Source organism: Beta vulgaris, chromosome 4, assembly GCF_026745355.1.
Source record: "Beta vulgaris subsp. vulgaris cultivar EL10 chromosome 4, EL10.2, whole genome shotgun sequence".
Lineage (NCBI taxonomy): Eukaryota > Viridiplantae > Streptophyta > Magnoliopsida > Caryophyllales > Amaranthaceae > Beta > Beta vulgaris.
This window is the reverse complement of record NC_079205.1, coordinates 21000840-21027583: the sequence shown is the minus strand read 5'-3', so window position 1 is coordinate 21027583 and position 26744 is coordinate 21000840. Positions and strand designations below refer to the sequence as shown.

General features: G+C 35.0%; 1 protein-coding gene across 1 annotated transcript; it reads left to right on the top strand.

Moving 5' to 3' along the window:
• The first annotated feature begins 3561 nt into the window (after positions 1–3561).
• LOC104907340 (organic cation/carnitine transporter 1) lies at positions 3562–26744 on the top strand. The gene is made up of 3 exons (XM_010696254.4): positions 3562–4397; positions 22741–23532; positions 25569–26744. Exons 1-3 carry the CDS (start codon positions 3989–3991, stop codon positions 25958–25960), a joined length of 1593 nt encoding a protein of 530 aa, XP_010694556.2. The 5' UTR covers positions 3562–3988; the 3' UTR covers positions 25961–26744.

The following is a 26744-nucleotide window of genomic DNA, read 5'->3' as shown; positions in this document are numbered from 1 at the left end:
GGACTACGCAAGCCAAACCTGGTTCTAAGTACTATTGTACTCATTGTGAGACCCCTGGTCATAGCATTGACAGATGCTTTAAAATATATGGCTATCCAGCCAACTTCAAAGGATTCAAAGATAAGAAGGTGGTTGCCTTAGCTGCTTCTGAGAGTGTTGATATGAAAACTAATGAAGTGCCTAGACCTGCTCTCTCTTTGGAGCAATACAATCAGCTTCTGCACTTACTTCATTCTCAAAAGAATATTGTTGCTCAAGGTGACACACATATTGGTCATGCTATGATGGCAGGTAATTATTTTTTACTCTCTTGCTCTGAATCTACATGGCTTATTGATAGTGGTGCTACTGACCACATTTGCTTTGACTTATCATGTTTCTCTGGGTTCAACATGTTGGCACAGTCAGAATCACTGATGATATCATACTTCACAACGTTCTTCATGTCCCTCAATTCAAGTTTAATCTTATTTCAGTACATAAGTTGTGTGCTGATTTACATTGTGAAGTACATTTTTCTCATGACAAGTGTTTTCTCTACTCTCGAAAAGGGAAGCAGATTCCACTTGGTAATGTCAAGGTTGGGTTGAACACTGTGAAAGATCAGGAGGTTGGTCACATTTCTACTTCTTCCCATGATTGCAGTCAAATCTGTCTTGCTGCTGTTGAGGATGCCAAGCTTTGGCACCTTAGACTAGGTCATCTACCTTTTATTCAGCTAAAACTATTACACCCATCTTGTAACATCAAGTCATGTTCAAAAGAGTTTTTTTGTCAAGTTTGTCCTAGAGCCAAACAAACTAGGCTTCCTTTCCCTATTAGTTCAATAAAAACAATTAGGCCTTTTGAACTCTTTCATATTGATGTTTGGGGACCTCATTCTGTAAAAACCACATCAGGATGTACTCAATTTCTAACTATTGTTGATGATTTTAGTCGTTTTACATGGATTCATTTTTTGAAGAAAAAAATGATTTTGTTTCTGTCATGAAGGATTTCTTTCAAATGGTTCAAACTTAGTTTAATACTGTTGTCAAGTGTGTAAGGTCTGATAATGCTGGTGAATTGTGTGAAGGTGAAATGAAACTCTTGTACAACAAATTGGGAATTTTGAGTCAAACTAGTTGCAGTGATACCCCTCAACAAAATGGTATGGTTGAGAGGAAACACAAGCACCTTTTAGAAACTGCCAGATCTCTTTATATCCAGTCTCAAGTTCCTGATAAATTTTGGGTTATTGTGTATTATGTGTTGTGTATCTGATCAATAGAATGCCACTTAAACCCATCCACAGTGATACCCCTTATTTCAAAATGTTTGGTCACACACCTTCCTTGGACCATCTCAGGGCTTTTGGTTGTCTATGCTATGTTTATACTTCTAAGGTTAAAAGATCCAAACTAGCAGCAAGAACTTACCCTTCTGTGTTTCTTGGTTAATCTAATAGTCAAAAAGGCTATAAGCTTTTTAATCTCACAACCAGCCAATTCATCACATCTAGGAATGTTAAATTTCATGAAACTCATTTTCCATATCATTTTCTTACTCAGTCCAGTTCTTCTTACAGTACTTCCATTTATCTCCCTACTAATTATTCAAATTTTTTCTATGATTCCTCTGATTCTATTTCACCTTCTTCTAACATCCCTACTGCTCACATCCTACCTAATTCACATTCCCCTTCCTCATCATCCACTTCTTCCTTTTATCCACCTTCATCTCTGTCTCCTGAAACCTTCGGTGACATTACCGAAATCATTTCTCCTTCTCCACCAGTTCTTAGAACATCTTCCAAAACTACTCATCCTCCTTCTCACCTTGCTGATTACAAATGTAATACTGTTTCTTTTTCCCCTTCACAACATTGGTGTAACTTAGTTTCTTTTCAAACTTATCATGTTTCTCATCAAGCTTTTCTTTCTCAATCCTGTGACATTAAAGAACCTTACACCTATGTTGAGGCAGCATCACAACCAATGTGGGTTGATGCTATGAATCTGGAATTGCAAGCCTTGAAAGTTAACAATACCTGGGAACTGATCAGTCTTCCTCCTGGTAAGAAACCAATTGGTTCTAAATGGGTGTTTAAGGTGAAACTGAAGGCAAATGGTGAACTTGAACGATGTAAAGCTAGGTTGGTAGCAAAGGGGTTTAATCAGAAATATGACATTGATTATGAAGAGACTTTTAGTCCTGTAGTGAAGATGAATATTGTTAGAAGTCTCATTGCAATTACTGCCAGCAAACATTGGCCATTGTTTCAATTAGATGTAAACAATGCCTTCCTTCATGGTGATTTGAAGGAGGAAGTTTACATGAAAGTTCTAGAAGGCATGCCTAATCCTACTCAGCAAGTATGCAAGCTCTAGAAATCCTTTTATGGCCTTAAACAGGCCTCCAGACAGTGGCATGAGAAGCTTGCTCAATCCTTGCATGATATAGGCTTTTCTAAGTCTCATTATTATCATAGTCTTTTTATCAAAAAATCAAGTGAAGATATTTGCATTGCAGCTGTGTATGTGGATGACATTATTGTCATTGGCACTAATGGATGACATAGAGCATTTGAAATCTCATCTTCACCATCAATTTAGCATCAAAGACCTTGGAAGGTTGAATTACTTCCTTGGTATTGAAGTTGGTTATACCTCAAAAGGGGTTCTTCTTAGTCAGAATAAATTTACTAAGGAGCTTCTTTCAGGTTGTGATGTTGATTTGTCTAGGAAAGCTTCTACTCCATTATCTCTGAATCTTAAACTACAGGCTGATCTTGGGGACTTGTTACCAGCAGCAGACACATATAGATCACTTGTGGGAAAATTGAATTTTTTGACCACTACCAGACCTGACCTAGCCTATGCAGTACAATCCCTCTCTCGGTTCATCCATGCTCCCAGAACTTCTCATTTTGCAGCCTTGGTTCATACCTTAAGGTATGTCTCATGCATGCAGGCCAAGGGATTTTATTGAAAGCTTCAGATGAATTATGTCTCCAAGCCTTCTCTGATTCAGACTGGGCATCTTGCCCTGATTCTAGAAAATCTATTACTGGCTATGTGCTCTTGCTTGGAGGTTCTCCTATTGCTTGGAAATCCAAGAAACAAAGCACAGTCTATAAGTCATCCTCTGAAGCAGAATATAGGGCAATGACAGCTGCAGCATCAGAGGTGACTTGGACCATTAGGCTTCTTGAAGATTTGGGTATCACAAAGTTAAAACCAGTTGTTCTACATTGTGATAACCAATCAGCCTTATACATTGCAAAAAATCCGGTCTTTCATGAGAGGACCAAACATACCGAGATTGACTGCCATTTTACAAGGGAGAAGGTCCTTGAAGGTCTCATTCAGTTGACATACCTCCCTACCCAGCAAAAATTGGCAGATGTTTTCACCAAAGTCTTGCCTACTCATCAGTTCAACTCCTTATTCTTCTTCTATTTTCTCTGAGTTCATACAGTAGATTTCAGATTATGACAGTTCATGAATTTTCCAACCAATCTTTAATGTTATGGAATTAGAGGATGATGTTCTGATACCCATAGTAACCATCCAAATTCTGCTGGAGAATTGACAATCTCTTAAGAGATGCTCCAACGACTCGAGATGATTGTTGCAAAATTTACAACTTGTATCCACTTGTATATTCCTTTTTGCCAATTCTTTTGAGGTAGGAAGGGGGTTATTGAGAATCCTCCAAAGGAATAGTTTCGATTCGACTCATTAACGCCTCTATCAATTTATATATATAAAAAAGGGTGAGAATAATTACCTTACAAATTTTAGGAGGGAGCAGAATCAATAATAGCTTATATAAGGACTGTGTATATGCTTTACTGAAGTATGACAATACGAACCTAAAAAAAAAAATGGTCATGCGAATCAATTGTCGTGTTTAAATAAGAAAAAGTTGCCACCACTGAGCCACTACAAGTAAGAAAAAAGCATCCAACCAATTAATGATACAAATTATCACACCAAAGTAAACAATGGAAGAACAGAATACTGATCAGTTAGCAATCCCCCAAAATACTGAACAACCCAACTCTGCAAGAGAGTTGACAGTAGATGAAGTGATTGAAAACTATGTGGGTTCATTTGGATTCTCTCAGATGATACAAACATTTCTGGTATCATTAGCTTGGATATTTGATGCCCAGAGTACTTTGGTCACCATTTTCAGCGACGCCGAGCCCGAAAAATGGAGATGCAAACCAAATTATATGTGCGGAGGACAGCAAAGTGGTAAGGGAAGTTTAGTTTGTGGGCTTCAACCTGGGAGTTGGGTGTGGGAGGATGGGCAGAAAAGCACAATATTGTCAGAATGGGGACTTATTTGCCACCATAAGTTTCTTGCTGCGCTCCCTGCTTCTTGCTTCTTCCTTGGCTCTCTTATAGGTATTGGGTACTCTTTAACTTGTTATTTTGTCATACTAATATGATCTTCCTGCTTGTACAAGTGTTGCATGAATTATTTTTTTAATCCTTTTATTTTTTTTCCATGAAATATACAAAAAAAAAAAAATATTTCTCTTTGTTTCTATTTCTTGAAGTCAAATTTTAAAATCCTTAACCAAATATTCTAATTGATATATGCAAAAAATTATATAATTATTTAGCATCTTGTTTGATTTGTTTTAATAGGTATTTCCATATTAAGGGTTTTAATACATAATTGAAAATATTAAAGGTTAAAGATTTCACATAGAATATTTCTTAGAAAATTACAAAATTCTATGCGGCCTTGTATGAGTTGGTATTTCTGGTCATTATGCAATAGAGATACTTGTAAATTTGTAATCAATCACATCTTATTTCTTACATTAACTTGACAAGAACGACAATGGTACATCAGTAGTTATCAGGTCGACGTTAGCTTGTCATATATAAGAGAGATCAATAGAATTATTTTTTTTAACAATTAGATTTGAAGGTTTTAACTTGATATAGCCATAATCAATTCAAAATCTTAACAAAATTGGTTTAAAAAATATATCTGAGAAGACCTCTTAAGATGTTATGTCAAAAGAATATAATTTTTATAATAGAATATTAAACTTCCTAGAATATCTCAAAGATAATTTAGGTGGGAAAACATATAATTAGAAAAGACATGTGTCAATTTTTGGTTTATGTTTAATTATAAGTGAGGGACTTTTTGCTTCCAAGTCTGACGGAGTTATTTGTTAGATAATGATATAATTAGTAAGTCTCAATGAATTTTAATATAAATCAATCTAGATGATGAGCCTAACGAATGAAATTAAAACTATATAATTAAGTTGATAGGTCTTTGGTTGATAACAAAAAAACAAAAAGCACATTATTTTGAAGGAAAAACTAATAATTACCATAATCTTATGAGGTCTACATAATATTATCTTAAACTTAATGTTCAAATATGATGAGAGGCTTGAATCCGTATACAAAGCATTGTCAAAAAGTTCACCAAATCTCCCTCCTTACTCATGCTTTATTCATTTCATGAATAAATATCACCTCTATTCTACTCATGAACAAATAAATCATCACTATACCTCATTTCATTTTATTTTTAAAAAAATTCCTAAATATGTTAATATGGGTATCATTTTATGGAGGGAAATAAATTATCAATTTTGTTATATATTTTTCTTTTGATAAAGGAATTTTCCAGTAAATTTCATGGAAATTTTCACACCCAAAGTTACCCTGGACATGTGACAACTTGTCATTAACTTGTTTTGTGTAGTTTAGAATGAACAGTTTGTTCACATGGTGAACAAAGAACAATTTGTTCATGTCATGAACAAATTATTATCACCAATGGGGGAGGTGTTTTTTTGTTCACTCAAAAAAATTACAATTTCATGAACAATTGTGTCACCATTGGCATTGCTCTGATGGTGAATAAAGGATTGGCAAGAGCTTTTATATGAAGTATTCTGGATATTTTAACCTAGCATTCAGATAATTGTGCATTTGAAACCTATTGATTATTCTTTTCAATGAATTATTTCCAAAATTTATCAGAAATTGACACAACACATTGCTTGTATATATAGGTTATGAGAAACACTAGTACTTTGTGTCTATCTCTCTAGTAGTCTTTAGATCACGAGTGCGTCGTGCCTTAGATAACATGTTACACCATAGCTTATTCTATAGCATAAAAAATGACATAAACTCCAACAGGATCAAGATACACAATAATACATATGAATCTCATATCATTATGTCATGTATGATCTCATGTCATCTGAGTTCCTTTTAAAAAATTATAATATAACAGTTACACCCAAAAGAATTTGTGTTGTATTATTTATAACCGTGCTCATAAGTAATCAATAAAAAAGTTTCAATTAGTACTCCTAAACTATTCAAATGGTAAGTAATATTTTGGAGCTTTTATGATAACTATTGGAAGAGATCGAATATCAGTTTATCTAATACTCCCCCTGTCCTATAATATAGTGCTCGCATTATGTTTTGAGTTTTCCAAAATGTTGTGCCTCTTTTCTTTTTTATCAATTTCTTTGGACTAAATTATCCTTTACTTCTACATAAACTTTCCAAATTACACCCACCTTTCTTTCAAAATATATACCCCTATTTATTATTTTACATTATTCCAAATAGCATTTATTGCTTTTTGATTTTATTTTAAAGGAAAAAAATAAAGAACTAGTTCTAAGACAAGAGTACCAAAGAGAATCATGTGGGAGCCCAATGGTTGAAGCTTCCGCCATCTTGGTCGGGTGTTTGACTCTCATTAATCCCAATTCGGGGAGCTTGTGTAAGTATTTGCTTTATTTTTGGAATAAATCCCTACTTTAATTTCCAGTCTTTGAAAGTTTTCTTATGGGTCGGGATCTCCCTTCTTACCTCCAACTCATGAGGGTTGATCCTGCTTGGGCAAGCTAATTATCGAATTAAAAAAAACCTAAAAAAAAGACGAGCACCAAAAAAAACACTTGCTTAAATATATTTGTTTGGGAAATCCTACTACTTATATTTTCCTTGATTTCCATAAAAAATCAAAAGTGAGCATTATATTATAGAAAAGTGGGAGTAAATTTTAACTTGAACTCCATCGTGAAATCATTGCTCTAACAAGTGGTTGTTTGGTATAAATTTTTCAGAAACAAGCTTTTAAATACTATTTTTTACGAGAAACAACTTTTTCTAAAAAATCTTGCAAAAGAAGACCTTAAAAGAAAATATTTTGCAATTAATAACCTCGACCCATTTTCCGGCATTGACCAAACATTTTTTAGCATTAACGCGTTAAAACCAAACATGTAGAGTGCACGTGAACTACATCTAATATATTTCAACCTTGTTTTCTCCATTTTTCGACATCGATCAAGTATTTTCCGACGTTGGTTTGATTAGTATATGAAAGACAATCGAGTTGAAACATAAGAAATATTGGTTACGTGCCTTGCCATGTTTGGTTTCAGTGAGTCGAAGCCGCAATATGATCAATGTCCTAAAAATGGGTTAGAGTTGTTCCTCACAAAAAAAATAATAAGATTATATTTTATTTTACCAAATTTTTTCTTGCAAAAACTTATATTTAAAAAATTGTTTGAAACAAATTTTCCTAAATCAATTAGAACACCACTATAAAATTGTGGAGTTTACACCTCTTATTGTCAGTCGGGACTCGGGAGTGTAGTTGTAATTTGACGAGTAGATAAACATCCACCTACATAGCTTGTTGACTTTAAAATCCAGGTTCGTGGGCTGTCGTCTTTTAGTTGAATTCTGACGGATTTTTGGTGGACAATCCCCTTTAAATCAATATGTGATGTAGAATTGAACGTGGAACTATATTTTTGGCAGCAACAACTTTACCATCTTATATGGCATATATGGGAATTATGATGAGATTAAAGCATGAAATTAAACCAAATTCCTAGAACAAGGAGCTTTTTATTAATGTCACAAATCACGATTGCAAAAGATGCCAAATATTCACAAATCAAGCTCCCGTTTTGTATTACTTGGATAAAGTTGAATGTATTAAGTTTAATTTTTTTGGGAGCGTTGTTAGCTATTACTTTCTCCGTCCTAAAATATAATTTTCATTTTCCTTTTTTCACGGTAATTTATACAAGTAGAATCTAAGAGGGATAGTAAAAAAAATTGTTTATTTAAATAGATGTTGTATGGGAAAAAAATGATTTTAGAAGAGAGTGAAGAATAATTGGTGAAAGAGCATTAATTGTAACATTTTGGTTGAATAAACAATGGAAAAAAATAAAATTCAAGAAGTAAATAAATGATGAGACACGATTTTTCTAGACAAATTACGGAAAAATGTGGAACTAAATATGAAAATGAAAAGTATATTTTGGGACACCCAAAATGAAAATGGGAGTTATATTTTGAGACGGGATTATTATTAAGTAAGCAAAAGTCGGAAGCAACCCACACTCGATTAGAGAAGTTAATTGGGGATATGTGTGCTATAGTATGAGCAACTAATTTTGCTTTCTTGAACACATGGAAAATAAAACAACATCAAACAAACTAACAAGGGCCGAAACTTCTCTAATAACAACTCCAACAAGAGAGCCTTCGAACTGCTTCCGGTTGATCAGGTTCACAACTTAGAGAATATAACATTCTACCACAATCATTCTTGCGTTGCATTGAGCCATTGACTCGTCATTATTAACACAAGTACTATTGACTTTGCCTCTGTGACATTCACCTCCCACTTTGAGCTTAATTGACTACATGTTTGAGCTTTGAACCAAATGGCCCATGTCATCACGAATGACCACGCCTATCCCTAAAACCCAACATCCTTATAAATTTCTCCTTCCACACTTACTTTCAAGAAACTTGTACCCTTGTGTTGTTGCTCGCTCCTTACTAGGGATGACAATGGATTGGATCTAGACCAGATCTTTAAGGATCAAGAATCGCCCCGGATCCAACGAGTTTGAAAAGTTATGACCCATATCTGGAAACTGCGGATCCTACAGAACTGGGTCCGAAAACGGGTCTAAAAAGCATATGAAAAATCTCACTCCCACCTATAAACTAACAAGAAATTTGCGGTACTGTAGTTGGTTGTCTTGGCGGGAGACAAGCCGACGTGGCAGGTGGATTATCGTCGAGAGAGAAGCGGAGTGAAAGGGGAGATGTCAAGAGACAGAGAGAGAAGAGGAGTGAGAATGATGAGAGAATGAGAGAGAGAGAGAGAGAGAGAGAGACAGAGGTCGTCGGGCCAGGGAGAAGGGAGAAAAGCGACGAGATAAGCCACGACGACTTATGGTTGTCCGGTGGCTGACGAGAGAAAAGCCACGCCCGAGCCTTGTCGGGATGAATAGTAAGAAAGGATAGATCGAGAACATACTGGTGGTCGTGCGACTGGGGCTGGTGCGAGGGAGGTTGGCGTGCGGTGGCGAGTGGTTCGCGGTGGTGGCCGGAGTTCGTGTAGTGGTGGTTGGAGTTCGTGCGGTGGCGGCCGGAGTTCGTGCGGTTGGCTGATGGAGGATAGATGGAGAGAAAGGGGATTGAAAGTGATGTAGGTTAGGGTTTCCTTAATGTGTGGGGGGTTGTTGACTGGAACAGAGTTATAAATAAATATAAATAAATATTTAATTTTTAAAATATTATTTTTTTAAGAAAGGATACACATATCCAAGTCTGAAATCTTATTCGGACCCGGATCCATATTCTAAACCCAGGATCCAAATCGAACCCGGATCCATTGGGTCAGAGTTCCCGGGATCCATATCCTAAAAAACGGATCCAGATCCTTAAAACCGTATCTAGGACGGGTCCAAGATCCATTATCATCCCTCCTCGTTACTACCACCTCCCCCACCCATCGTGAGAGCTACCATGTATAATAGCATTATTTCTCTCGTTCCACACGTTCCAGCAGTGAGAGCGCTGATGTAACCACCCCAAGGATCTCGAACTAATCCACTACCATCTATAATAGCATTATTTCTCTCGTTCCACACATTCCACGCAATAATATCAAATTTTTATCTATCTTTTTCCTCTAGATTTTTCAGCCACCAATCTACCCAACCATTCGCATTCCCCAAATCTAGACAGTCAAGCATTACATTTAGATAAGATTATTCCCAAACATTGCCAGCACTCCACAGTGCATGAATTGTAATTTCATTATCCCTCGAACATCTTTGACGCAAAGGAGTGTTATATATATCTATAGGAAAGTGGCTAACCGGATGGATCTTTCAAGCACTTACTTATACGCTTTCCAAGAATTTTACTGACCCATTATGTTTAATGAACTCACTGTAAATACCTAGGAGATACGAAAAATTTAAAAATAGAGATTGATTTATGACAAATTATATACACTACAATGTGTTCGAAGCATGTGTTTCACAATAACAAGGAGAGAAATCTATAAATGATTCTCCTAAGCAAGTATGTGAATCAATCTAACCCCATTCCATATGTGACATCCTACTATATATACCATAGGAAAAGATCGGAGTAAATGAATGAAAGCATGTGTTTCTTCACACGAAGAGGCACACAAGGATTCGCGAAGCATCACGTTAAATTAGTATGTTGCAAGTGCATCATATAACCTGGAATGGGCGCACCAAGCATCCAACAACAAAAATCGAGTTCCAAAAGATTTGGTGCGAGCGCATTGTTACGGGCTGGCGCACCATATACCAAGGTGCGGATGCACCTAAGCCTGAAACTAAACTTTAAGTTTTTCTTCTTTCTCATCATATTTTATCAAATGTCACAACATTAAAACGCAATATCATCGCATATCCCCAATGGACACATTTAGTTATAAATTTTCCAAAAATCCTCCTCCATTTATAGTATAAATGCTTTGAAGTTCGTTCACTTGCAATCAAGATAAAACAACTAAACTTGTACATAAATAAAAATGTCTTTAAGATTGAATTTCCACTTAGTATAAAATTCTTTACAAGCTATCAGTTGAAGTGATTGACTAAGCATTGAATTACTCAATCATACGAAAAAACGAAGATGATATGCACACAAGATTACACATGTAAAAACAACTTCGTTAAAGGCCTTGAGTCCATATCCGCTTCATGAGTGTTCCAAGCCAAGCCCCGAACTTGGTGAATCGACCAAACTTCTTACTCACATAGGTAAACCTTAGTCAATATGCTCCTACCATATCAGCAACTTATCAAAGTTTTATTAAGATATATAATAATCCTAGCTCCAACATTGTAGAATCAAGCACTCACATTGGTATGTAACTCTTTGAGTGCTAAATGCCACAAACCAAGTTTGGTCCTCATTGAATTCAAGAGCTTGCCTTGTACAAGGGGTGAATTAAGTTTTCTCCACTTGTGACATAAACATGCGCTCTGTCCCCATCCGTTTTACACCATTTCCCTTGGTAATGGTTTCGTGAATGAATTCGCTAAGTTTACATTAGACCCTACAAAATCAATGATAAGGACTCCATCATGAATCATCTCACGCATATAACTATGCCTCACACAAATCTGTCGAGATTTGTCGTTATATACTTGGCTATAAGATTTTAAAAATAGTTGAAGCACTAGTACAATGAAATGCAATAGGAGACATGGGTTTAGGACATACATACTTCACTCATCGAATTTTGTAGCCACTCTGCCTCCTTACAAGCCGAGGCTAATGCTATGAATTATGATGCCATAGTGAATCGGTAATACATGTTTTCTTCTTAGATGCCCATGATATGGCTCCTCCTCCAACGAGAAACACTCAACCACTACTTGACGAGTAGTCTTCATTGTTGGTGATTAACTAGTATCCGAACAACATTCGAAAACCGAAGGATCTCCTTTGAATGTCAAACTAAAATGAATACTTTTATTCAATTATCTCAATACTCACTTTAAGGCTTTTCAATGTTCCACACCAGGGTTACTAGTAAGGTCTGTCAACATCGCGATTCTTCTTTAAATCGAATCGTAAAATTAATTCGTAAAATTGTAAATTCTACGTGTTTTGCGAAAATAAGATTCTATAATAAAATATGTGAACTACTTACCTTTTTTTCGAATGGATTACACTAAAAATGTAATTTTAGCCATAATAATAATCATATGAGATGGGAAATGATGCCATCAAGGGAATAAAAGAGGTACAAAAAATACAGGTTTCTATGAAGCCAAAGCAAATGAAATGATTCAATAAACATAATACACCAAGAGAACTGAAAAAGATCGAGAAATATGTGCATCCATGCAAGATGTGAGGGTGAAAATGTGGCAACTAAGGCTCGAAACAAATGAGATCTTATGGGGCTGGTCCATTTATTTTAAAATCCGGCAATAGACTTCAATAGAATGGGTAAATGCATAATCATTAAAATTGGTAATTAGTCGCGATTGAACCGATTGAACCGATTTTCTATGTCTGATTTTCTTCAATTGCGATTTTATGAAAGATTCAAATCATTTAGCCGAAGTTAGATTGTAGAATCGTGCGATTTTACGATTTAATTCTAGATTCTGATAACCTTGGTTACTAGTTACCTACTTAGCTTGCCAACCGTGAATGTTGTATCCGACCGAGTACTAGTCATAGCATATATCAAGTATTCAACTAAACTAGCATGATCCAATTGAGAAACTAAACTACCACAATTCCGAACCAACTTGATGTTTGGTTCCATGGAGTAGCACATGGAGCACTAGCTATTTACTTCAGTGAACTTCTTTTATCACCTTCTCAAGGTGATGAGATTGTGTTAAAGAAAGTGAGCCATTCTCTCTCCTTATCCTAATACCAAGAATAACATTTGCTTCTCATGTATCTTTCATGGAGAAACTACTTGAGAGAAGTTCCCAAGACTTAATAACTTACTCCAAATCAGTCCCAAAGATAAGCATGTCATCCACATATAGACCAATCATAACTCTTTTACCATTATTTCAAATTTTCAATATACACACTTAGCGAATTGATTTATTTTATAATCATTAGCCAAAACAAATCATCAAACTTTAGATGCCGCAATTTTGGTGCTTGTTTAAGTCCATACAAAGATTTAATAAGCTTACACAACTTCTTTTCTTGTCTTTGGATAACAAATCCCTCCGCTTGTTTCATATATACCTCCTCCTCTAATTCACCATTAAGGAATGTCGTTTTGACATCCATTTGGTAAATTAGTAGATTATGAATAGCCGCTAGCGCCATTAATAACCTAATGCTATTTGCTGCGGTTAAAAAGTGTCTTATTGCTGCGGTCTTGGGCGCGCAACAATTAAGGGGGCAGCAATAGGTATTAATTATATTGCTGCGGTTTGAAACCGCAGTAATATCTACAAATATTGTTGCGGTTTTTAGGCCAAACCGCAACAATATTATAATTTTTTATCTGGTTAACACGTAATATTGCCGCGGTTTCTCGCGCAAAACCGCAGCAATATTATTAATTAAAATTAATAAAAGTAATATTGCTGCGGTTCTGGGCCAAAAACCGCAGCAATATTAGCCAAAAAAAATTTTAACATTTTGCCTTTAAATTCGAAAGATAAAAAAAATCAAAAAATAGCAAAAAATCAAAAACTTCCAACAACAAATCGATACAGAGAATGAAACAAACTAATGAAAAAAAAATCAATAAGACAACTTAACAAAGAGAAAAACAAAATACAAAAAAAAAATAAAATAAAATTAACAAAGAAAAAAATAACAATAAGAAAGAAAATTGAACAAAGAAAAAAATGGAACGAATGAACAAAGAAAAAAATGGAATCTGAGATACATTACACTAAAAAAAAAAAATCTGAAAAAATAAAAACAAAAAGAATCCTTGCGAGTTTGATGGTTGCACTCGACAAAGGCCGCGAGTTCTTCGATCCTTTAAAAAAATTTGAGATACATTACACTAAGAAAAAAAAAAAAGAAGACAGATCTTCGATCGTTCATGGTGAGGAGAAGAAACACCAATCGCACGTTCGTCATTCATCGTTTCTCGTTTCGGCGATGGTCGACGGTGAGAGTGAAAATAGCGGGCGAAGATGGCGTTTCTCATTTCCCCATGGTCGATGGAGTCATGTCAGTCGAAACCCATCAGATCTGGAACGCGAAGATGGTGTTTCTCGTTTTGCCATGGTCGACGGTGTGTGAGAGGAGGGAGGGTGAAGGTTCAAATGACGACGACGAGAGGAGGGACGGTGAATGACGATGACGTGAGGAGGGAGGGTGAAGGGTGGAAGGTGAATGGTGAGAGGAGCGAGGGTGAAAATTGAGAGGAGAGGAGCGAGGGTGAAAATTGAGAGGAGAGGAGTCGGCTGTGTGAGATTACTAGTGAGGAAATAACAAAACCCTAGTTATTAGTGAGGAGCGTTTAGTGAGGACTGAGGAAGTGAGGAGTGGTGAACGTGTTTTATACCTTTAATTTTTTAATATTTTTTAATAATATTGCTGCAGTTTTTCCAAGAACCGCAGCAATATATTAAAAAATTATTTTTTTAATATTATTTTAATATATTGCTGCGGTTCTTGACGAAAACCGCACCAATAGTTTTGGTCAAAAAGTCAACTTTTTTAAAAAAATTTTCTACTGTTACAATATTGCTGCGGTTTTTGGTCGAAACCGCAGCAATATCTTTATTTTCTATTTTACCTTTTCTTTTTACGTGATATATTGCTGCGTATGGGTAAAACCGCAGCAATATCACCGCAACAAATAGCATTTATTCTACTAGTGTCATGCCATCGGGAGCCTATTTATCAAAGTAATCAACACCATAAGTTTGTTTAAAGCAATGGACAACAGTCTATCATTATACTTTTCAATGGTTCCATTGATTCTTATTTTCCTCTTGAAAATCCACTTACAACCGAGTGGTGTGTAACCAGGCGGCAAATTAGCCAAGACCCAAGTATTATTTCCTATGATAGAATCCATCTCATATTTCACGGCTTCTTTCCGAAAGGTTGAATCATGAGACTTCATAACCTCACCAAATATTTTAGAATCCTCCTCAACACTAAAACAATATAGTGTTTGAGAACAAAGAGAATCCCTTGACCCTTCCACCAAATAAAGTTGAAAATCTGAGCTAAAATCCTTCTCTTTCTTAGCTGTCTTACTTTTCCAAATCTCTAGAATATGAGAAGCTTCATGATCTTCACTATAGCGTTAACAATGTTGTTAAAGTACTAGGCGGATCAAATGCAACGGTTAAACTTGAGCTTGGTAGGTCCCTTGGTCTAGAAATTGATGAAAACCGAGTTTCATCAAGGATTGCATCCCATGACTCAATCATTGTGTCAATTGAAACAAAATCATTATGTTCTAGGACATAAATTTTATAGGATTTATTATGCTCCGTATAACTTATGAAAATGCAATCAATTCCTTTCTCACCAAGGCCTTTCGTTTAGGTTCCTTGCAACCTAACCAATTGCCCTACAACCCCGAATATCGGGCCTCCTACCAAACCAAATTTCAAATGGGGTGAATTTGTTCCTTTTATTGAGAACTTTATTCAAGATATAACAAATTGTTAACTGATCTTCACCCTGAAACTCATTACTCAAACCCAAGTTAAACAACAATGAATTACCATTTCATTTAGGGTCCTATTTTTTCGTTCCGCATTACCATTTTGTTATGGTGAATACGGAGCGATTATTTCATGAATGACTCTAATTGATGAAAAATAATTGAATTTGGATCATAATATTCTTCGCCCTTATCAGTTAGAAATAACTTAAGCAACAAATTAGATTGTAATTCAACTTCAGTTTTATAAATCTGAAACTTATCAAGTGTCTCATATTTAGAAAACAACAAGTACACATAACAATATCGAGAATAATTATCAATGGAAGTTATTAGATACTTATTATTTTCCAAAGATGGTGTGCTATGAAAGTCACACAAATCACTTTGCACCAATTCAAGCTTATTTGATTGTGTTTCAACACTAAGAAAAGGATTTCTTGTAATTTTATTTAACATACATGTTTTGCATTTTTATACATTCATGTCAACTTTAGGTATTAAACTATTTTTAGACATTTCATATACTCTACGATAATTAACATGACATAAACGTTTGTGCCATACAGAAGAAACATCCACCATGTAAATAAAATTCACACGTATATTATCAATAGAGAGAATAAACAATATTATTACAAAAGTATCATTGACCTTCAAATACACCCCCTTTACTTAAAATAAACCTATCAACTTCCAATACCATTTTGAAACTGTACATATTAGGTAAACCTCCGAACATCAAATTTTTCCTAATTTCGGGATGAACATAAACAACCTCTCTAAGAGTCAGTCTTCCTGGAATTGAGGAGTAACTCTACTTGGTTTATTCCTCTTGCTTTCACCATAGAGTCATTTCATGTGTATAAAATCGGTTCCTCCTCCAAATCTTATTAATGTGCATACATGCCTTGATGCCCCGGAGTCCACCCACCAAAAATCATCATCCTGCACCACATTGATTTCAGAAATCATTGCAATAAAAATTATCTCTTCTTTTAAAGAAACATCATGTGTAAACTGACCTTACTTGATGTGGATCAACCGTTTGTTGATCCTTATCTTTGTTCTTCTTCTTTGCCAAAGAGGGACAATTCCTTTTCAACTGAGAACCACCACACCACCAAGAAGACATGGCCTTGTCTTTTTCCTCGTCATCCCCGAGGTGATTTTTGTTGGGCTTCAATAAACGTTTCTTGGATTATTGGTCCCACTTGATTTCCCTTCTTCCACCATATTGATGGAAGAACCCAAACCACTTTTTAAGTCCTTAGAGACATCTTGATACCAGATACCCTCCTCAATGCGGAGATGGGTACTCAAATCTACCAAGGACATGGACTCCTTATGTTTCAAAGAATTTTAATGTCCTTCTATGATGGGGGTAATTTGTCAATGATAGATGCAACTGAAAATAATTAATCCATCAACCACCTTATTTTCTAATTTGTTCCAAAATATGTTGAACCTCATGAAATTTTTACATAACAGATTGACCATCAATCATCTTGTAAGAACTAAAGTTGCTAACTGAAAATTTCTTACTTGATGCATCCTCCACAATGTGCTTTGATTCAAGAGCATCCAAGTTCCTAACGCTCTCCACATTTGATAGAGATCAAAAAGAGTATCTAGCATTGCATTTAATATATGGTCCCGGCAAATGTAGTCATCACTCTACCAATTTGTTCTCCCACGAGCCTCCTCTAGGGTTTCTTGTTTCCCGTCCTTCAAAAGTGGTGGCATGGGAGTACTTTGAATATAAACAACATTAATGTTGGCAACTGAAAATGCATCTTCTTTTGCCAACGCCTACATCCTACCCCTTCAAAGTTATCCAATTTCTAGAAATTAACTCTTTCAACGAAGAAACCATCACGAAAAAGGGTAATTAAAATACTTATAGATTGTTATATATGTGTATAGGAAAGTGGGTAACCGGATGGATCTTCCAAGCACGTGCAAATACGCCTTCCTATCAGCATTTTACCAACCCACTATGATCGAGTTCACCATAAATACCCATGTGATACGAAGAAGAAAACAATAGAGATTGCTTGATGATATACTCTATACACTACAATATGTTTGAAACATGTGTTTCACGAGAACAAGGAGAGAAATATAGAAATGATTTTCCTAACCCCAATCCATATGTGACATCTTACTACATACACCGTAGGAAGCGATCAGAAGAAATGAATGAAAGCATGTGTTTCTTCACACGAAGAGCCACGCAAAGATTTACGAAGAATCACGTCAGATTAGTATGGTGCAGGTGCACCATACAACCTGGTGTGGGCGCACCAGGCATCCTACAAAAAAAATCAAGTTCCAGAAGGTTCGTTGCGAGCATACCTAAGCTTGAAACTGAATTTTTATTTTTTGTTTTTCTTCTTTCTCATCACGTTTCATTAAATGCCACACCTTCAAAATGTGTATCATCACATATCACCAACGGACACATATAAAGGTTCCAACAAGGAAAGGCACTGTTAACCCTCTTGTGAATATTGTAGGAGGTGGGTAACGCTGCACTACAAAGCCTCCAAATAAACATCATGGCCTTTGGAGGAACAACAATGCTTCATTCTTGGAGTTATTCCTGTAATGAGTAATAAAATAGTGGTCATATTTAATAGAATAGCAACCCGACTTGTCATAACTCCACAAAAATAAATCATCAAGAGGGAGAGATGCCCTGGGAATGCTTTAAATCTCGTTGGTTTCAAAAGTATCCTTAATAACTTCTTCTCGCCAACCACCATCACAAAAATCTAGTGAGTCAGACACTTGTTTAAGAGAACACCCATCCTTACTCTTAGCGATAACTAGGGGTGTCCACAAACCGGTCCGGTCGGACCGGACGGAATTTGGACCGGACCAGAATCGTTTCCGGTCCGGTCCTCGGTGCACAAACATTCCTCGATTCTGGGTTTTCGGTCTGGTCCGGTCCAATCCCCGAAAATTTCGGTCCGGACCGGAACTTCTACTATTTTAGTAAAAAAAAATTATATTTTAAAAAAGTTAAAACAGGTAGAGAGTTAGAAATTTAAAAAACCTACTATCTATTACTTTAGGATTACTATTATTAAGAAGATTAATTTTTAATATATCTAATAGATATGAATATATTTTAAAAAAATAAAAAAAGTTTTTTTCAAAATACAAAATATAGATTACGGTCTAACCGGTCCAAGACCGGACCGGAAAAATTTCGATCCCGGTCCATGAAAAAAGCATATTTCGATCCGCTTGTTCCGGTCCAGACCTAGACCGGTGCACACTCCTAGTGATAACCCAAAAAGAGTGAGGGCGACTAAGCAACAGATCGTTCCAAATATTGATAGAACTCTCATCCCCCACAATCTACTTGCAACCCTTCTCCAATACCCAACTAGACTTTACTTCTCCATACATAGTTAGGCCTATGACCCACAGAAGGAGGTTGGGGGAAATAACTTCCCTTCATAATTCTAGATAATAGCAAATCATCAGGATTCTGCAGTAGTCTCCACCCTTGTTTGGCCAAAAAGCGCTCCATGAAAGTCTTCTAATCAGACACATCCTAGTTTAGGTGTACCTATATTTAGTTAAGTTGATTTTTTTAGCATAATTTTACTCGATTTTTTATTAGTTGCAATATTTGATTTTTCGGATTTTTCTCCAAATACTTATAAATAATTTTATATTTTTCACCACATACCTTCCAACCTTTCGAAATATGCCATATATGTACCTGTTAATTTTTTTAAAATTCATAATATGTCCTTATGAAGAACGACCATTAGTAAATTTTAAGATAGTTTTTTTATACATGAATGTAAAATTTGGGTTTAATTATGCGTTTGGGGACTTAATTTTTAACAGTTTTCGTTTTGGGGACTGAATTTTGAGAGTTTGGGTTTGTGGACCTAAGTCATTTCTTTAAATATATTTATTGGCACAAACTACATTTGAATATTTTTGTAAGTCTAAAACTATGTTTGAAATTTTCAAAAATATTTTGCCACACCCAATATATATCGGAGACCAATTTTAAATTATCCTTAATAAGTGATTAACCTTGTTCAACATTTTAGAATTTTGTACACCTAGAAGTATTTCAAAATTATAACAAATCCAAAAAATAAGTTAGGCAATGTACAATTTTAGGCATTTTGCTCAATTTCATTTATGTATGCTAACTAGATAAAAAATAATAATGAAGAAGAAGCAACCAATAAGTTTAATAACATAAAAAAAAAAAACTTAAATTGCCAAAAAAAAAAAAATCTTGAATTTCCACAAATCTTAAAATTAATTTCTAGACAAAAATCTATAAATGTAACAAATGAGCTTAATTCAAAAGTTATCATAATGTTGGCCTCAAAATTGCTTTAGTTTAAAAGCTAATATTGAGTAGTTGAAAATGTTATGTAATTTACAATATTATTTTTGTATTAGATGAAATATTTTAAAATAATCAAAATGAAAAAGAAAAACATTTTGGAGGTACATACAGTAAAAACAGTCGCTTGTTTTGAGTCCTCTATATTAAAACTTTTTAAAAGTTAAGTCCCATAAACGAAAACGTTCAAAGTTGAGACCCCAAAAATCACAAAGTAGCAAACAATAGACCTGGAAATAGGTAATAGCTCATATATTGTTACCCAAGTCAAACTATGTCATCCATGTAAACCTTGTGACTCACAATCAACATATGTTTGAAAAAAGTTTAGAAGTTGGTGAGATCCATAGCTGAATCTCCTAAAAATATTTAAGATAATATTCACTTAACTTGAGGATTCAAATTAATGTCTCAATTTTTTTTAAAGTCAACTTGAAATTCAAATTTTTAGGTGAATATTGTTCGAACACCCTTTAACCCAGTTGGTAGAAGAACTCATGACTAGATAGTTGAACATAAACCAAAATCGACTGATGAAGAGCCCAAACCTCCTTACAATCCTACACAACTTATTATTGACCCGGCGTGTGACGATTTATAACCCAATATTACGTGACTTGTTATTGACTTGAATTGAGACATTTCAATATATAAAGTTGTATGACTGGTTGTTTATATGGAACTTTCGTCAGACAATATTCACCTAAAAATATTCTTCAAATTCTCTTCTCAAGGGCAATTCAGATCTGGTGAATTGATTTCCTATGCATTTCACAACTTGTTACATTCACGGATTTTGGTCCAAAAGTTTTATGATGACTCAGCGCAGCAGAGATCTTCAGTGCACAAGCTAAGAGGGAGAGGGAGGGGGGATTGAGAGATTTTATTGCTATGAAGAGTGGTTGGTGGTAGGAGTAAGAAGATGAAAAAGTAAAAGGGGAAATCAAAAGTTGTTTTAAAGAGATAGCGAACGCACGTGCCACATGAGGACAAAAAACACAAGATTTAGAGAAAATAGAGGGTTAATGCTGAGTAATTGATGATTTTGATGTGCAAGGTACTAAAATCTAAAAAAAACTATCTCCTTTAAGGTACAAGTTGACAAAAAAAATAGTTAAAGTACAAGTACACAAAAAAATAGTTAAAGTACTAGTACACCAAAATGAGTATAATTTTGTTCATTTGGAGAAATTATTAGGAAATTGGCCTACCTTAAGAAGAATGATTTTTATAAATTGGATAAGAAAAATTATATCAAAGCCCTCTCAAAGGCAGGGTCGGTCCTGACATTTTGTGGGTCCAGGGCGGCATAACGTATATGTGCCCTTTTTTCATTAATATTATAATTGTAGTTTCAGACTTTTGAATAGCACATAGTACATGCGTTTATAAGAAAAAAGAACATAACTTGACCAACCAGTTTCTGATTTTCATTATATGTTGTTAAAGAAAAAATCAACAACGGCATAAAAAAGTAAAAAAAAAAAAAAAACTATTTAAAATGAACGAATATCCATTTTTTCATTTTAAGTTTTAGAATATACTCTTACTAGTTATAATCAAGCAATGGTCGACTTTTATATATATATATATATATATATATATATATATATAAGTAATAAGATATTTGTAACTTGTAAGTCATAAAGAAATCAAACTTATATAAGTCCTTTATAACTTGTAAAGATTCATTGGCCATATAAAATTTAGAGTGTTTTTAATTGTAATTATAAAATTATTATATTATGAGGATTAAAAAGTAGTTCAAATCAAAGTGTTTTTATAAGTAAAGTACTAGTTCTACATATTAAATGTTTTCCATTCAAACACTTTACTATCATTTATTAAGAATAGACATTATGAAAAAAATTATATTCATATAATTTAATCTCATGAAATTGCCAATATTTAAAAGAAAAGGAGTTTGCAAGATAGCAACTAGCAAGTAGTATATCATACCACATTATGTCAATACAAGTGGAAACTACTAAGCAAAAGAGTTGCGCTTGTTTTCAAAAAAGAAACAAAATGACAATGATAAAGGAGAATCGAACTGGTGACCTGTGACTCATGGCAAGTTCATAACTGTACTGGAGGCTAATCACAAGACTAAGCTTCAATTTACAGTTACTAAGACATGCTTAATTATTTCTACTCTTTAAACGTTTTTTTAATATTTTGGGTCCTTTTACGGTTTGGGCCCTAGGCAGTTGCCCCTTCCACCACCCCTTAAGGTCGAGCCTGCTCAAAGGGTACCTAAATATAATCTATCCCAAATCCTCCCAACCCCACTTAATGAGAAGCTAACCAACAAATTGTGGGTGGAAGATGGCTGGACTTACCGCCTTTCTAATTCCTCAATCTCGAGCAATGAGCATAGTACACTCAGGAGCGTTTGGTTCGTTATTTTGGAGCTATAAGAAACGAAATCAATAATCGATTTCCATTCTCCTTGCTTGATTCAACCCCTCATCAATCCATTACCATTACTTGAAGGTAATAGATTTTCCCAATGTGTTACTTCCCCCTCCCCCCTCAAGTAACAAAATCCACTAATTGGTGATAATGATTAACATTCATTTCCATTATTTGGCTTGAAACAAACATATAATAAAAGTAACCATTTTTTTTACTATATATTATCCTTCTCTATTTGTGTTCATAACCGTTCTATTCTTTATCTTAAACCAAACGAGTCCTCAAAGTGTAGAATGCATGAATACCGCATCTTATTTCATTTCTCAATGCTACTTGCATTTACTATTGAGATACATATGATAAGACCTAAAAAATTCCTTGTGAATGTTGATTTGGTTAAACAACTCTAATGATTTAAATTTAAACTTTTGATGCAGGATCAGCAATATATGGTCATTTAGCTGATTCAGTGTTAGGAAGAAAGAAGACCTTAATTCTAGCATGCATATTAACCTCCATAACTGCTTTACTGACCTCCATTGCACCAAATATTTGGGCTTACGCTACCTTTCGTTTTCTCAACGGCTTAACTCGATCAGGAATCGGAATTTGCTGCTTAGTCCTTGCAACCGAAATTGTAGGTCGTGAAAAACGAGGCCAAGTAGGCCAATATGGCTTTTTCTTCTTCTCTTCAGGATTTCTTTCCCTTCCTTTAATTTCTTTCTACACCAAATCTTCTTGGAGATCACTCCACAGAATCCTATCTCTTCAAGTTTTTCTTTATTGCATTATTATACTACCTTTTGTTGTCGAATCACCTCGATGGCTTTTAATAAAAGGAAGGAAAACAGAAGCTCACTCTATTTTAACGAAATTAGCTACTCGGAATGGGAAAAAGATCCCGGATCACGTCGAATTGACGGACCCGAGTTTATCAAATGAGCAAAACAAACAAATGAGATTATGGCAGTGTAAATGGGCAAGGATTAGAATGTGGAAAGCAATGATAGGTGGTTTTGGAGTTGGATTTGTGTATTATGGAGTTCAATTAAATGTTGAGAATTTGAACTTTTCCAAGTATTTGAGTGTTGTCATCAATGCGTTGTTGGAAATTCCATCGGTCTTTATTGGAGGTTATCTTCTTGGATTTATGAAGCGTCGGCTCTTGCTTTCACTTTCTTGCTTTATAGCAGGGAGTTCTTGCTTTCTTTGCGTCGCCTTCACTAGAGGTATGATATAAAACTCCAAATTTTCCCTCATTATCCTATTTACTTTTTTATTGTCCTCTAAAACATATAATTCTTTTTCATCAGGAAGAACTATTCTCGTATTCTTTTCTAAGGTATATTAATGAAGTATCCTAAAGATACATTAAAAGTTTTCTAATCTTCTATTCAATACGGTGACAAACTCAAAATATCACTATTATATAAGGCAACACATGGGGGACACCAAAAAATCGAAAAAGGAAAAAAAGAAAAAAAAGAGGATAACTAACTGTTTCATTTGAACGAAAAAAGAGGGAAAAGTAGGACATTTAAACTCAACATCATTTTTTTGAGAAAATAAAATTAAAGATAGTTTTTCTATCCAATTAATTTTATTTTTTCTACTTTATTTGTTATCACGCGTTCGCACGTATTGCGTGCATGTAAGACTAGTATACTTTATTAAAAGCTAGCATTATAGGTTCCAAATGTAGCATTAATGAAGCTTAAATGTTAATTTTATTTTTCATTTTCATACTCATATTAAGTTTTAACTAATTCCTACTAATCATGATTTATTTAGGTCAAACAATAAGTCAATATTAATCTTTATGATGAATCTTGACATATCTTAGTATATATTACAGTTTTTTCACCAAATAACCCCAAGTATTCAGAAAATTTACGAGATACCCCCAACTTTTCAAAATATACGGGGTACCTCTAAGTTTCATAATAATATACTCAAATACCCTTAATGACCAACGACGTTGACCATCATTAGTCATTAACCCTAATTTTCTTTTTTAAATCGTAATTAACAACTCACCCTAATCCTAACCCTAAACCTTACCCCTAACCCTAAACCATAAACATAACTCTAATCCCCCCTCCTCCATCCTCCCACACCCTAGCAGCCCCTCTCCCCCACCACCCCGTCAAATTCCCCCTTCCCTTAACCCCCGTCGAAACCTCCCTCCACTAACCCCCATCGAATTCCTGCCCCCTCCCCTAACCCCCGTCGAATTACCCCCCCCACCCCCGTCGACTGGGTTGTTCCACTTCCACTAAAAAAACCGACGGGGCTGGGGGAATTTGACGGGAGTTAGGAGAGGGTGCCGGAATTCGACGGGGTTGTGGAAGGGGGGTTTCGACGGGGTGGTGGGGGAGGGGGGAATTCAACGGGGTGGTGGGGTGCTATGGGCTGCGAGGGTGCTGGGGGCTACTAAGGTGGTGGGAGGGTGGGGGAGGGGGTTAGGGTTAGAAGTTATAGGTTACGGTTAGCAAAGAGTTAGGTTTTAAGATTTAGTTAGGTTGATTAGGAGCTAATTAGGGTTAAGATTAACGGAGTCAACCGTCGTTAGTCATTAAGGGTATCTGGGTGTATTATTATGAAATTTAGAGGTACCTCATGTATTTTAAAAAGTTGGGGGATAACTTGTGAATTTTCTGAAAACTATGGGGTATCTGGTGAAAAAACCGTGTATGTTGTATTGTTAGTAGTACATACTATTAATGTGCTTTTCTAATAAAGTGAAAGGTTCACAATTCTATGATTTCTAAAATATGTAACGAATACTCAAGGGAAAAAAAAATTACATAGTGATTGAGTAAGAAGATGAATTTTGCCATGGAATTCTTTTAGAAATAAAGAAAAAGGAAAGTGAACAAGGCAACACATTTCATAATAGGGACGGGGAGGTTAGCTAGGCTGGAGGAAAAGTGAAACTAGAATTGGAGGGAAATTTTTTTGTTAGTCAGTTAAAAGTCCTGACCTAAATAAATCATGTTCGAGCTAAGAGATAACTTAACATAAGTATTAAAACTAAACATAAAATAACGTTTAAGCCTAATTAATGCTACATGTGTCGAAAATTGATATACTTTTGTTGTACTTCTGTCATGTTTTTTTTTTTTTCAAAATTGCCTTGATTCGAAAGTGAAGTGTAACAATTATTTATAAACTAAGGGAGTATAATTAGTTATTACCTTTCCGTGGATTGCTCAACATGTCCTATATATTGGCAAATTCACGAAATGTTCTTATAATTTGGCAGGCAAAGGTGGAACATTGTGGAATTGGATACAGTTGGGAATTGAAGGAATTGGATTCATGGCTGCTTCAGTGGCTTTCGATATTATGTTTATCTATTGTGTTGAGTTGTTTCCTACAAATGTGAGAAACTTTGCTGTTTCATTAATGCGTCAAGCGTTGGTTTTGGGGGGTGCAGTGGCACCTTTGTTAGTTGCTGCTGGGCGTTTAAGCCCAACATTCTCATTCTTAGTGATTGGGACATCATCTATTCTGAGTGGGTTGATGAGTTTTTGGCTCCCAGAGACTAAGAATGCTCCCCTTTTTGAAACTTTGGAGCAACATGAAAAGGAAGAGAAATTAGGTCATCATGGAAGTTCATGTGATGAACCTAAATTAGAACTTGTGGAGAGTTAAAGGGTTGAGCAAGTATACAATATGGAAAAATTTTAATTTATCAAGAGGGCTTTTCTCTTATAAGGTAATCCCTTAGAATAAAACAAGTGATTTTCATGTTACACAAATCCTACTCCTCAATTCCACGTCTTTTTTATTTGCTTAACATAATTCACTATTTTTGTAAAGGCAATTAAGCAGCATGTGTCAAATTTCACTAGATGATACAATAATATTCTAAACCGTCAAAATAATGCATCAACTTTCATAAAGGTCACCCATTATTTTCCAAAACAATTCACCGTATCAAGAAAATTTCATCGTCTGGCAAGTATTTCCAACATTAGCTTATTTTGTAAGGTTGTAACAAGCATTAAAGAAAACTAACTTTTTTTTTACCCATGCAAACTGAACGAGAAGCTTTTTGTTTTATAAATTGAATATTTTCAGAAATTTCTCCAAAAATCATGGTGGTAAATATTAACTTGTGATTTAAATTATATAATTATGTATTGAGATTATTTTAGAAATTACTTATGACTTTTGTATTCAATGTCTGATTTAGTTAATGTCATGCAAAATCATGTGACCCCCTTTGAAAAAAAGTTGATTGAATTAGTCTTTACTCTATTTGCTGCTTCACTTCGAGTCTCTGATAAATTCAAAATATATTTGTACCACTACTAATACTCAACTATACACCCGCTTATGCTCCTACTATTGGCAGTCCTGCTCATCCTCTCTCTCTTGCCATCTTGCACCACTGCTGCATCATATTTCGCCATCCACTGGCCACTTAGACATA